At 44.3% G+C, this 13,209-nt stretch overlaps 1 protein-coding gene across 4 annotated transcripts in view; it reads left to right on the forward strand.

The window, feature by feature from the left end:
- Positions 1–4,055: 4,055 nt before the first annotated feature.
- Positions 4,056–13,209, forward strand: part of RPS6KA1 (ribosomal protein S6 kinase A1) — a 102,194-nt gene continuing 93,040 nt past the window's right edge. Inside the window, exon 1 of one of the 4 annotated variants that reach the window (XM_026676053.2) lies at positions 4,056–4,506. In XM_026676053.2, coding sequence (XP_026531838.1) covers positions 4,432–4,506 — 75 coding nt within the window. In that variant the 5' untranslated portion in view covers positions 4,056–4,431. The remainder of the gene's footprint in view (positions 4,507–13,209) is intronic. The other 3 variants (XM_087970649.1, XM_026676056.2, XM_087970653.1) reach the window with 3 other exon arrangements.

The following is a 13,209-nucleotide window of genomic DNA, read 5'->3' on the forward strand; positions in this document are numbered from 1 at the left end:
AACGTCCATCTAGATCTTCTTTTTTGTCCTTTCCATTTAATTGTCATTGGATTGTGATCTGCCCAAGTACTTGTTTCAATATTTATTTCTTGAATGTTGACATCCATATCATATCTATTCTGGACCATGATAAGTGTCTATTTGAATAGAAGGTGTATTGTTTAGTTTTAGCATTTCTTTCTCTCCATGTATCTTTTAAGTTTATTTCATCCACCATTTTAAAAAAAGATTTAGGGAGAGTCTTTCTGTTTTGCTTTATTGTTTTCTGTGTTGTATAGTCCAATTTATTTTCTACAATTCAATTAAAATATCCCATCATAACTGTATTAGCATAGTCCAGTTCAATTATTTTCATATGTAATTTTTTGTAGAATTCTTCTTGTTTGTCATTCGGAGCATAATTTGCAATCAGGAGTGTTTTCATATTATTGTCCATTATTTCCACCATTAGTATTCTTCCATCATCATCGGTATAGATCAATTTTGCTGGGGTGGTCTCTTTAATATATAAAACCACTCCTCTTTTCTTACATTGGGTCAAGGAAGTAAATATTTTCCCTAATTTTGGCTGTACCAACAATTGTTCATATTGTTTTTTTAATATGTACTTCTTGTAGACAAATTCTATCAAATTTTAATTTCTCTAATTTATGAAAGGTTTCCCTTCTTTTAACAGCTGAGTTAAGTCCATTTATATTAATTGTAATCAATTTTTTCTCTTCCATGGTTATATTTTACAGTTAAGTTTAGCAGCTCTCGTAGATCTTAGTTCACGTTGTTCTTTGGCTTCTACCTTTCCACCTACTGCGCCTTCTTCTTTTTCAGTCGCCATTTGGATCCCCCCCCAAAAAAAAAAAAGAAAAACAAAGACAAGCTCCAACAAAGCCAAAAACCCAAATAGTTATTACAAAAAAATATATAAAAAAAAATACAATAAAGCTAGTGAGGAGGGATAGCACAACTTAGGAAAAGTAAAAAGGGCACACTGCACTTTGTTTGATTATCCAAGGCTCTTATTATAACTCTCTTCTCCAAAAACTTATCACCTTTTTCCCCCTACGTTTCAACACGATTCCAGCTGTTGATAGAAATCCAGAAGAGCACCTGCAATAATACTCTCCCATGCTCTTCTCTCTATCTTATCAAATAGCAATGTCCTTGAAAAAGAGTCTCAGTTCTTTCTTTCTCAGCTTTGTCTGGTCACAGGGAAATAGAATATTTTCAAGCCTCTAGTTGGCAGTGTTACAAAGTTTCTTTGCTCTCACTTTCCCCCTCCTTTTCCGAGCAGGATATAATAAGAATTAATAAAAAAAAAGAAAAGATATTTAAAAAAGATTTGTCTTCTGTACAGATACAGATAGATAAACTCCACAAAACATCCATAACAAAGTACTTTTATTGGTTCATCAGGTATCCTCATAACTCACATTTGTGACAAAGTTCTTCTTTAATGACCAATCCTTTGCATATCTGTCTTGTAGGTAAAAAGATGATTATCTGCTATCCTTTTTCTCTCATCTCGTAGTGGTAGAAGTAGAACAATTACGAGTCCGTGAGTTCAGCCAAGAGTGAGGAAACCTCCCCCAACCCCTCGAGGGTCAATTTAGTGACCAATTAGGATTACAGATGTGGTCACGTGACATGGACTATATTTCCCAGGATACCTTAACTACATTTACCTTAAGGCAATTGCTACCTAACTATCCAATTCCCATCCACTGGCTGGACAGCACAGACTGAGAAGCAGCAAAATACTGGATTGCAATCTATACATCTGTCCTAAGTCACCTTGAACCATGAGATGGATGGCTTATAAATTTAATAAATAAATACAGGCAATCCTCTACTAATAGTCTGGAATTTCCACTGTAAATCATGATGGTCATAAGTTGAGTGACTTAATGTAACTGACCCAATTTTATGACATTTTTTGCAGCAGTTGTAAAATAAATGCAGTGGTCATAAAGCAAGTCAACTCATTCCTATGGGCCATTTTTTGCCAAAACAGACCAACGAGGCAGAAACCGTCAGAAAAGTTGTAAATTCTGGTCATGTGACCATGGAACATTGTAACCGGCCATTAAAGTGAGCTAGCTGTCAGCCACCTGAAATGCAGTCATGTGACCATGGGAGGTGGGGGGAGGTTCTACCACTGAACTTCGGAACTGGGTTGTAAGCAGAGGTGGCATTCAGCAGGTTCTGACCAGTTCTGGAGAACTGGTAGCGGAAATTTTGAGTAGTTAGGAGAACCGGCAAATACCGCTTCTGACTGGAAATTTTGACAGTATCCTTCCCCCAGGGGTGGGATTCAAAAATTTTAACAACCGGTTCTGTGGGTGTGGCTTAGGTGGTGGGCGTGGCTTGGTGGTCATGTGACTGGGTGGACATGTTATTGGCTGGGTGTGGCCAATGCAATATCACTCACATCGAGGCACGCATCTCCTCGCCTGGCTTCTCATGACTGTGGGGATGCTGCAACAGTCGTAAGTGTGAAAAATGGTCATAAGTCACTTTTTTCAGTGCTATTGTAACTTTGAATGGTCACTCCACATAAGCAAAGTACCAGCAAAGGAGGGGAAAAAACCTCCAGAGAAGCTCCTGAGACAGGAAGTCTAGTCCTGCCAAGAATGTAATAAGGGTTAACGGAGAGGCAGTTTCTGTAAGCAACACCAGAATGTTTCCTTCCTGCCTTCCTTACAGGATTAGACCAGTAATTTCTTCTAACAACTGGTTCTCCAAACTGCTTAGAATGTTAACAACCGGTTCTAGCGAATAGGTGTGAACTGGTAGAATCCCACCCCTGCCTTCCCCTGCCACGCCCACCAAGCCACGCCCACAGAACCAGTAGTAAAAAAAAAAGAATCCTACCACTGGTTGTAAGTACTATCATTTCAGTGATATTGCCTTACTTAAACAGAGAAACAGAATGACCACAGGTAGGCAAGAAAGTAGTGGGAGTGACTTCTGATTTCCTGTTGGCTTCCCCATTGATTTTCTTTGCAGGAAGCCTGCAGGAAATGTTGGAAATGATGATCATGTGAATGTGGCAGTGCTGTAGCACTGAAGCAGCCACAGCTTTGCTAAATCTCAATCCCGTGGGAGTCATAGAGTCTGCAAATTACCCGATTTGAGGTACATCGATTCAAAAATGGTTGCCGTATGATGCACCATTGCACCCAATTGAAGATTGCAAACAGACAACAGACACAAGAGTTTTAACCAAATACATATTTAGAAGCCTTTAATATCTTCACCCCAATGACTATTTTGTGGTGTGCTATCACAATGTGCCAATATTCTTGAGCTGAAATCTCCCTCAACTCTTGTTATTTAGAACTTTTTGATGAGATTTCTGGACATGCTGGTTACTCGTAAAACAAACCAGGATGGATTATAAAATATTTAGCACAGATTTTATTTTTATTTTTAATTATTTTTTATTTTTTATTATTTTTAATTAAGCATATTTTTCTCTCTCTCTCCTCCCGAACCTACGGTTTTTAGCATCCTTGTTTATAGTGTAGGCTAGGGGCCTCCAACCTTAGCAACTTTAAGCCTGGAGGACTTCAATTCCCAGAATTCTCCGGCCAGCAAGGCTGGCTGGAGAATTCTGGGAGTTAAAGTCTTCCAGGCTTAAAGTTGCTAAGGTTGAAGGGACCCCTGGTGTAAGACACAAGATGGGTTTACCTGAGGCAATTGCCCCTGAGGCAACCCCTTTTTTAGCCCAGCATGTAGGGCGTTCCCACCCCTATGATTGATTCATGGTGCAGTCCGCTCTGCCAGCCCAGAACATCGGGATGAGTAACCCACGTGTCACTTTTTAACCGTGTCCCGCGAATTCGGGCAACCGCCACACATCATTCTCACGGGGCCCATTTAAAGCAAGCGGGGCTCACTCAGCCCCGGGCAAACGTGCTGAGTGGCTGCCTTGCACGCGGAACACAGGGTTGGAAGAGCAATTCGCGAGTCACGGCGTCGTGGGAACGCGGCCACCTTCGCTAAACCGGGCGAGAGCGGCTTAGAACCAGGAAGGCGTGGAGAAAGAAGAGGAGGAGGAGGAGGAGGAGGAGCCTCGACCAGCCGCTCTGCTACCTCCAAAAGCGAGAAGCCGCCAGCCGCGCTGGTCGGAGCTAGAGCCAGCAGGCAGGCAGGCAGGCAGGCGTCGTCGGGAGCCGGTCGAAGACTGCCGCGGAGCCCCTCCCTCCCGCTCCCCGCCAGCCGTGCGGCAAGCAACCGGGCGCCAGGGGCCGGCGCTGGACGCCGCCTTCGCCTTCCTGGGCTGCGAGGCGCCCCACGCCGCGGAGGGCGAGCGCGAGGCGCGCAAAGTGTGCCGGCGCCGCGCGCGAGAGAGAGACCAAGGAGAGTCCCGCTCGCCCTGCCCGCCGGACTCCGAGCCTTCCCGGGAGCCCCCTCAGCCAAAGCGGCCGCAAAATGCCGCTCGCCCAGTTGGGAGCGGAACCTTGGCCCGAGGTGGAGCTGGTCGACATGGAGCTGGACGCGGCGGAGGTGAGAGCCGGGCGGGAGTTGGAGGGGAAGCGCCTTCTTCGCCCGACCTGACTTGCAGGGGAAGGGGGCGACTTGTCGGACTGAGCCCCCGCTACACCCCCCCCCGGGAAGGGCTGGCTGAGCTGAGCCCCGAGCTTGCGGCTTCCAGCGCCGGGCTGGGACTTCACCACCCCCGCCCCTCAAACCTCTAGCCCGGGAGGGTCGCTCTGGAGCCGCACCTGGCCGTTCGCACGACCGGATAAGGCAGCCTCGAGCACCCCGCGCCATGCGCGGAGCCCCAGCTGCGACCGACCGACTGTGGCTTGGAAAGAGCGGAGGCGGTGGCTGTCCCCAGCCCGTCCCCGGGGCGCCATTCATCAAGCGGAGGAAAACACCGGAGATAGGGACTGTTTTCTCCACCCACCCCCCTCCTGGGTGAAAGAGGTGCTTCTGGCGCTTCCCGGCAGCCCTGCTTCGACTTGGATGGTCCCCATAATAATAGCCCTTGGCCCGAAGCAACATTCCGGCTCGCTTGTGCTGGAAGCTATTAAAGGGCACCGTCCCGGAGAGCTTTTCCGCCTAATTAAAGTAATCCGAACCTCCTCGTTAATCCGATCGATGAGCGGCTTTCCGAAATCCCTCCGGAACCTGCTCCTCGGGGACGGCTGGGGCCTGCCTGGCTGTGCCTCCTCTTTGAAGGGAGTTGAGAAACCGGGCTGGGTGGTGCGGGCCAAGAGGAGGGGGGAGAGGTTTCCTCTTCCTGGTGCTGGGCTGAAGAAACGATCTGCTGCCAGGGCTGGAGGGCCGTTTTCAGGAGGGCAGAAGAGAGGGGCACCCCCACGGGCAGAATGAGGCAGCTCAGACGGGGGGCGGGGGTTTAGGCTGCAAGGAATGACATGGGGAGGGGGACAGTCTTGGATTTGGGCTGCACCTCTGGGAGATCTAGACTTAAATCTTGAGGTCAGCTTGCTTTTCCGGAAAGGATCTAGTCTTGGAGTTCCTGTATATGGCCAAACCTGGATCTTGAAGGTCTGAAATAAAGTGTGGTTGGGAGAGGGAGAGGGAGAGGGAGAGGGAGAGGGAGGGAGAGGGAGAGGGAGGGAGAGAGAGAGAGAGAGAGAGAGAGAGAGAGAGAGAGAGAGAGAGAAATCTTTTGTTTCTACAAGGCAGTCTATGTAAATGACAATAAATGTGAGAGGGATATGAAATTGGTATACATTTATTCCCCTTTGCAAAGGAAGGTTGGATTCTGTGTGTGTGTGATTAATCTCACCAGGTGCTCCCTTGGTGTGCTGGGTTTTTTTACAACTGCAGTGTGCTCGGTTCCACCTAGCAGCCTGGCAAACTGCAGGCTGGTGCAGACTCATTCTAAAGGGCGAATGTAAAGAGAGGACAAGCATTGATAAGGAACAGTGATTTGCAGGGAGTGATGAGGTAGGAGAAAGTTGGCTGCCAGGATGCCGGAGACTTAGGCTGGCCCATAAGATAAATAGCAGAGTCAAAGTCCGAAAATATAGGCAGAGAAAACAATCCGGTCTCTTCCAGATGTTTTGATGGAAGATCCGGTCTCTTCTATCAGTCCCAGCCATCACGACCCAATAGGAAGATCCAAGCATCTGGAAGGCATCTAGTTGAGTCCCAAACAGCAGCCATGGAGTTCTTGATAAGCAGCCTCTGGTGCATAAGTAGGGATGTGAGAAGACTGTCTGGGAAACAGCTGCATCCCCTTGGTGGTGTTTTCTGTGACAAGTGCAGGAAGCTAGCAGTGCTAGCAGGAAATTGTTGGGAACTGGATAACCCCATCTCTTTAAATTTCAATAACCAGCCAAAACAAGAGTTCTTAGCACTGGGGACAATGTTGCCCTCAAGCTTTGGCCACGTTGGCAGGGGCTGTTGGAAGTCCACGTTCCATTCTGAACACAGCCCCAGTTCCTACTAATGAGCCTTCGGGAAGCAGAAGTAATGAGCCAATGGAAGAGAATGTCGGCTTTGTCATTGTGTGCTCTGAAACTCATTTTAAAACAGTAACATAAGGTCAGAATTAACTCTCAGGTTAACTATGATGTAGAATAAGCAGAACAGAAACAGCTGCCTTTGAAGGCGTTCAATTCCAAATGCGATACGGAGATTTCCATCTTCCATGGATAGTGGCCTGTAGTTCCACAAGGCCGAAATAGTTTTAAAATGATATTAAAGGCTTTATTTAATTAAAAAAAAACCTTTTAGCTAAGTGTGCCTACTATGCTAAATGTAAATCATGCTTTATAAATCATAGTCTCTCAGCCAAACCCAAAAAGCGCTATTATGTTTTTGTATATGAACCTGGTCATTATGCTAATCATTCGGATAGGTGTATGAGATGAACCACAGAACCTCTAGCTTGTTAACCCTGGTTGGTGGGTGGTTCAGCCCTGATAACTGCTGTTAAATAATAAATTACAGTTCGTTCAAGGCTGTATGAAATATATCCTTCATTTTGCTTCGGGGTAATTATACACCCTCTGTGTCTCTGTATGCATAGTTAGGTGTGCTTGTACACAGGATCAGCTATTGATCTTTCTAATGGCATTTTTATTCTCTCTCTGTGTGTACTGTTGTGATTTATTTTTCATGGCTAGCTGGCTCAATGCAGTAATCAAAGGAATTATTAAACTTCCTGTGCGATAAAAGGGAAGGGAAGCAATAGGCTCTCACCCCACCTTTGTCCCCACTCAAAAAATGTTTTGGTCCTCTGCGTTCTTTTCTGTGCTTGAAAAGAATAATGTTGCCTCATTAAAGCATTCGATCTCCTCACACATTTCAAAGGGAGCCTGGCAGACTCCATGGCAGTGCGTGCTTTATTAATTGTTTCTAAAACAATATTTCCCAGCCACTGGGTTAGCCTAGGGGTCAGGGGTCCCCAACCTTTTGGGGCTGGGGGATTAAATTTGGAAGTGTGCATGGTGGGCAGTCTCCCAAAATGGCATTCCAGGAGCGGGTGCAGCAGGAAGAAGATTGGCCCATTCATAACTAGCTGTAATGAGACATCATTAAAGCAGAAAGCTTCCTGCTACCCCCTCTAATTCCTCCCCTCCCCAAATGTATGCCTCTCTCTTGTTTTTATTTGTTCTTTCTCTGGGCAGGTAGGCACCCTTCCAAGAGAATCCCGGGTGCAATTAATTACCTGCTTTTTTTTATGTTGAAGCACGCAATCACTTTTGCAAATAAAAGCTGTGCTGAAAGCTCCATCATGTTTGCTTTAAACATGGTTTAAGATAAGAAACCAGGTGAGTCAAGGGACCTGGCAGTGCTGGTTGGAGAATTCTGGGCAGAGCAGTGCCCCGGGTATCCTGCTGGGGATCTAGACTTTGGGCTAATTAGGCAACAGAGTAGAGCAATGCTTTTCAATCTTAGTCATTTTAAGATGTGTGGACTTCAACTGCCAGAATTTCCCTGCCAGCTTAACAACCGTGTTACTAAGTTAACAGCTGAATTGATTTGCTTAACAGCTGTGGCAAAAAAGGGTCATAAAACGGGGCAAAATCCACTTAAGTGCCTTGCTTAGCAACATAAATTTGGGCTCAATTATGGTCATAAGTTGAGGACTACCTGAGAGGGTTCTTCTGTTGATGCTAATCCCATCCAAGGGCCATGTGAAGTATATAAATCTGTTAGGCTTTGTTACCAGATAGAATAAGAGAGTCCATTTCATCTCAGACTAGTTTTCTGCCTACTGAAGGATGGGTAGATAACATTTCTACTTGGTGATGATGAAAAATTCTTTCAGGGGTCCTTGGTGCTCTCTGAGCTTGGTGGTTTTCTTGCAGACATTTCATTATCCAAACTAGGTAACATCATCAGTGCCAGTAAGGTGTGGGGTTTGCTCTCAGCTTAGTCTAGTGGCTTGCGCTGACAGTGTTGTTGGGGTTAGTCTTACAGGTTCTTTGCTTGGGCTGTTTACTATTAGCATCAGTCCAACAATCAAGAATTAAACAATAACCCAAACGGTAGGAACTGCCAAACAGGCTAACAGTAAACAGGCCAAGCAAAGAACCTCTAAAACCAACCCCTCCAGCACTGACAGGGCAAACCTCTAGAATATAAGCTGAGTGCAAACCCCGCCCTCTTCCAGCACTGATGGTGTTACCTATTTTGGGTAATGAAAGGTCTGCAAGAAAGCCACCAAGCCTGGAGAGCACCAAGCACCCCTCATTTCAACCTTTAGCCAGAAATATTCTACTTTATTGAAAAGTTCTTTGCTCTTTCACCCATCTCCACCTAATCATCCGGTTTGTAGTGCAGACTGTCTTGAGGCAAATAGCAAGATCTGGCAAAGTCAAGCCATATTCCTTTGCTATTTATCAAAAGCAAACAAATGCAACCAGGAAGCAAGAAAGGAAACATACTTTGGAACTAACTGATATACGATAAGTATTCGAACACATTCTATAACTTTTTAAAAAAAAAAAAGGTTAAACATATTTACTGCTTTGTTCCTCCCAACCACCCGCCCAGTAACAGCTTAATGATGCCCATATCTGTTCAGATAGGAACTCGTGGCCCTTCTCCATAAGTGAAGTTATAAGAGCAGGTCTTTATACAAAATGAGAGTGATACACTCTTTAAACGCCTCGTCCTCACATGACCTCAGAATCATGTCAGCCTTTCAAGTAGACCAGGCAGGAAACACAACAAGATGAACTAATTCAAACTTATTACAAGAATATGAACAGAAACTTGCAAGCCTAAGAGTACAAATCTCCCACTGTCTCTTTTTACCACCTAGTTACTTATGGTGGATCCTTTCTTAAGTTTCTTTTTTTGCCCATTATTCATTTGTGGGCTCCTTTCCCTTTTCTCGGATCATTTCCTGGGCAGCATCTCTTCCTTCCATCTTCCAAGGTCATTCTCACATTCCATTACAAACTAATAGCTGTCTTCACAGTTATAGGTAGAATCTGAACACTCTGGCAAGGAGCCTGGTGCCAGATAAGTATGGGAAGCCAAAACATGACTGTGTTCTCTGGGGCTCAGCAGATAACAGGTGTGAGATTAGCAGGATAGGAAAAAGCTGCTTGCCTGCAAGAACCATCAGAGTCATTTGGCAAGGATAATTGCACATTTAGGCTGTCAGTGCATACATACATCTTTTTAATATCCCCTACTTTAAATAAACCACATACAGTGGTACATATTACAGTATTTGTCCTTAATTGGTTCTGGGAGTCATGTTGAGTACTAAAAAGGATGAATATCAAACAAACCACGTGACTTGCCATGTGATCTTTTGTTTCTGTCAGGAAGGACTTCCTATCTGTCCCTTTTCTGATATCGGCAACATTCCCAGTATGGCCGACTTCCTGTCCGCCCTCTGTGGCTGTCCCTCGCTCCCTTTTACAGTGACCATTCCAGCAGGGCTGACTTGTTGCCCACTCTCTGCAGTTGACCCCGACTTCCTTTTGCAGTGCCTCAAGTACCAAACAAACAATGAGTGTCAGGACAATGTTTTCACGTCAAAATGTGTCGAGTACCAATTCGACAAATTTTGAAGCAGTCGAGTACCGAGGTACCATTGTGTTGAGAAATGGACTGTGTCAGGCCTTCTCCTCTCTTTAGTGGGTTCACATTTTAAAAAGAAAGCATTGTGAAAATCTAGGGGACTTTCAGAGATTACAAAGTTTGCTGATATTCTGAAAGTGAAAAAGCTCGTCCTTTATCAGCTTGGCTGTTAGTGAGCATTGGCACATGCGGTTTCTACATCAGCAGCTTTAAAATTGTGATATTTGGAGAATTGAGAATAAATTATTCTTAGAACATTTTGGGAAGTGTTGAATTAGAATATAATGGTAGCCACAGGTTGGCTTTATCCATAATACTAACTGTTGACCCACAGTTGGCTGCATTCATATAACATATTAAACAAGAAATAATGATTTTCAAACTATTCTGGTTTCTTTGCCTTAAGGAAAATAGAATTGGTATGTATGTATGGCCTTTAAAGGCCATCTAGAATAGGGGTCTCCAATCTTGGCAACTTTAAGCCTGGTGGACTTCAACTCCCAGAATTCCCCACTAGCTTTGCTCTAGAAGCTTTCTAAGAAGGGCCCGTTAAGCAACCATGACCAGGCTAAGAGGAGGAGGGTGAGCACTGGTGTTCCAATACATCTCAGACTCACTCAGGGCATGGGTGACCCACCCTCATATCCTGTAATTCAATGTTCGTTATACATATTATAACAAGCATATTTTGGGATGCTTCCTCAGTGCTCTAAAATAGCAACAAACTCTTCTTTTTGTCATGTGGAGTTCCAACTTGTTCAGAGTTTATGCGTAGCAGGTGAGCTGGAAGTGTCTCCCCCTTCCCAAAATGCAGGTGCTTCTCTGCCCAAATGGTTTGGAAGCTGAAATCCCCCTCCTCTCTGTTCCTCTTCATGGTATACCCTTTTTCACTTCTCTTCTTGTCTCATTTCAGTTATTTAACCCCTTTCCTGGCATTCATTCATTCCTTGCATGCTATCCGCGCTGGCCGGAAAGGCAACAACTTTAATGGGGACTATGAGTAGTTCCTAAAAAAATTCAGAGCAGAGGTTCGATTCCTGGAATCTCTAGGTAGGGCCTAGAAATACAACTGACCTGAAACTCTGCCATACACCAACTAGGTTTGCACAAGAAAATCAGTGACTGATTTGGTTTTAGCTTAGCCAGATGGGGTAATTTGCCGACATTGGCTTAGCGTTCTCTGTGAATGCAGACAGTGAGGATGCTATCAAGTGAATGGCCAATTAATTGCCAATGTTCTTCTTCGACATCTTTATTGAAAAGAGCAACCCAAAGAAATGAGCTAATTGCTGTGTAGTGCTGTCTTCACTACACTAAGTTATGGGTTGTTTTAATCATGGTGCATTGAATACATCCAGTGGCTGGGGTCATGGAGATTGCAACCACGTCCATCTGTTTATACATCACAATGCCTGGATTTATTCACTGCACTAGCCCATAGGCAAGGAACTACTACATTGTGGTTTGGTTCAATGTGTGAATTCAGCCAAGAGTCTGCTGATTTGATCCCAGGGTGACTGTTTTTTCGGTCTATTTCTTTATAGAGGGACCAGGGTTGTGTCCTTCAGTGATGACTGTGAGGTCAAGAGCTTGTTAATAAGGTTTTGTAATTGTTCTCATGTGCTTTTAGATGCTCAGAGTTGGATTTGCAACATGGATGGCCCTATAAATGGATTAATATATAAATAAATGAAAATAAGAGCTGGTGAGGTGACTCTTGATTTGTTATGCTGTAAAGTTGAGAGAATGAGGAGTAGAATCTGAACTTTGGAACTTCTGTATACATGACTTGAATACAAATTTGTAGTGTTGGCTTCCTGCTTTATTAAGGATTTTTTCTAGTATTGTATCCCCAGTGACAATCTCAGCAGAGCTATGTCCTTGACACTCTGGCTGCAAGCCTCCTCATGGGAATATCATCCGGAGAAGCCTGACAATCACCATGTGAATCTCCTGTCTGTGCATATTTGATTTTTTTTAGCATCTCCAGCTAAAAATTATTTTATATCAGATCACAAACTTTGCTTGAGCAGATATCAACCACCTGGGAAAGAACCCTGGCTTAAAGGGATTGTATCTCCAGAGGCTAGGTTAAGTGGGTGGCTTGGTTTCCTCTTCCGGTGGAAATGTTTTGTTTTATGATTGAGTAAATAGCTCAAAGAAAAATTAATCCTGACCCATTTGGGGTTTATTCATTAATCCCACAAGACGACCAGGGCTGTGTGTGTTTGGCAGGATGCAGCCCTGGTTCTTCAAAGTCTTTGAGTTTCAGCTGCCTTGTCTAGACTTTGAACCTTTCCAAAACTTCAGTTTTGTGTACACCTGCCAATATAAATAACAGACACAAGAGTCCAAAGAACAGCATTATTGATCTGCCAGAATTCAGCTATGCTGGCTGGGGAATTCTGGGAGTTGAAGTCCACAAGTCTTAAAGTTGCCAAGTTTGGAGACCTCTGGTTTAAGCAATGTTTAATATGCTTCTTTGTTCAAAGGGGGGAAAAAAATCCTGTTTTCTCATTTGAGGTAAACCGATGAAGTCATTCTCATGATATACTAAAGATAGTCAAAATACAGGTAGTCCTTGATTTATGACCATCCATTTAGTGACTGTTCAAAGTTACAATGGCACTGAGAAAAATGACTTATGCAGCATTCCTATGGTCACATGATCAAAATTTGGGTGCTTGGCAAGTAGCATCTATTTATGGCAGTTGCAGTGTCCCAGGGTCAGTGTGGTCACCATTTGTATCCTTCCCAGCTGGCTTCTGACAAGCACAGTCAATGGGAAGAGCCAATTCGACGATTCATTTAAACAACTGCAGTGATTTGCTTAACAACTGGGGGAAAAAGGTCATAAAATGGGACCAACCTCACTAAACAGCTGCCTTGCTTAGCAGTGGAAATTTGGGGCTCAATTGTGATAATAAGTTGAGGAATACGGTATTTCGGGGAGGGTTTTTTTTTTTTTTTTGCAAGTTCGGTATTTGGGATTGACAGTTAAAGTCTGTGGGTGTGTTCTCAGCCAATGTTTGGAGAAGGATATTTTTATGAGGAGTCCTTGGCGCTCGCTGAGCTTGCAGACATTTCATTACCCAAACTAGGTAACAACCCCAGATGATGACTGATGATGTTACCTAGTTTGGTAATGAAACGTTTGCAAGAAAGGACTCTTCATTTTAACCCTGA

This window comes from Notechis scutatus, chromosome 8 (assembly GCF_049901735.1).
Source record: "Notechis scutatus isolate UNSWTSFEM ecotype Mainland chromosome 8, rNotScu1.2, whole genome shotgun sequence".
In the NCBI taxonomy this organism is placed as follows: Eukaryota; Metazoa; Chordata; class Lepidosauria; order Squamata; family Elapidae; genus Notechis; species Notechis scutatus.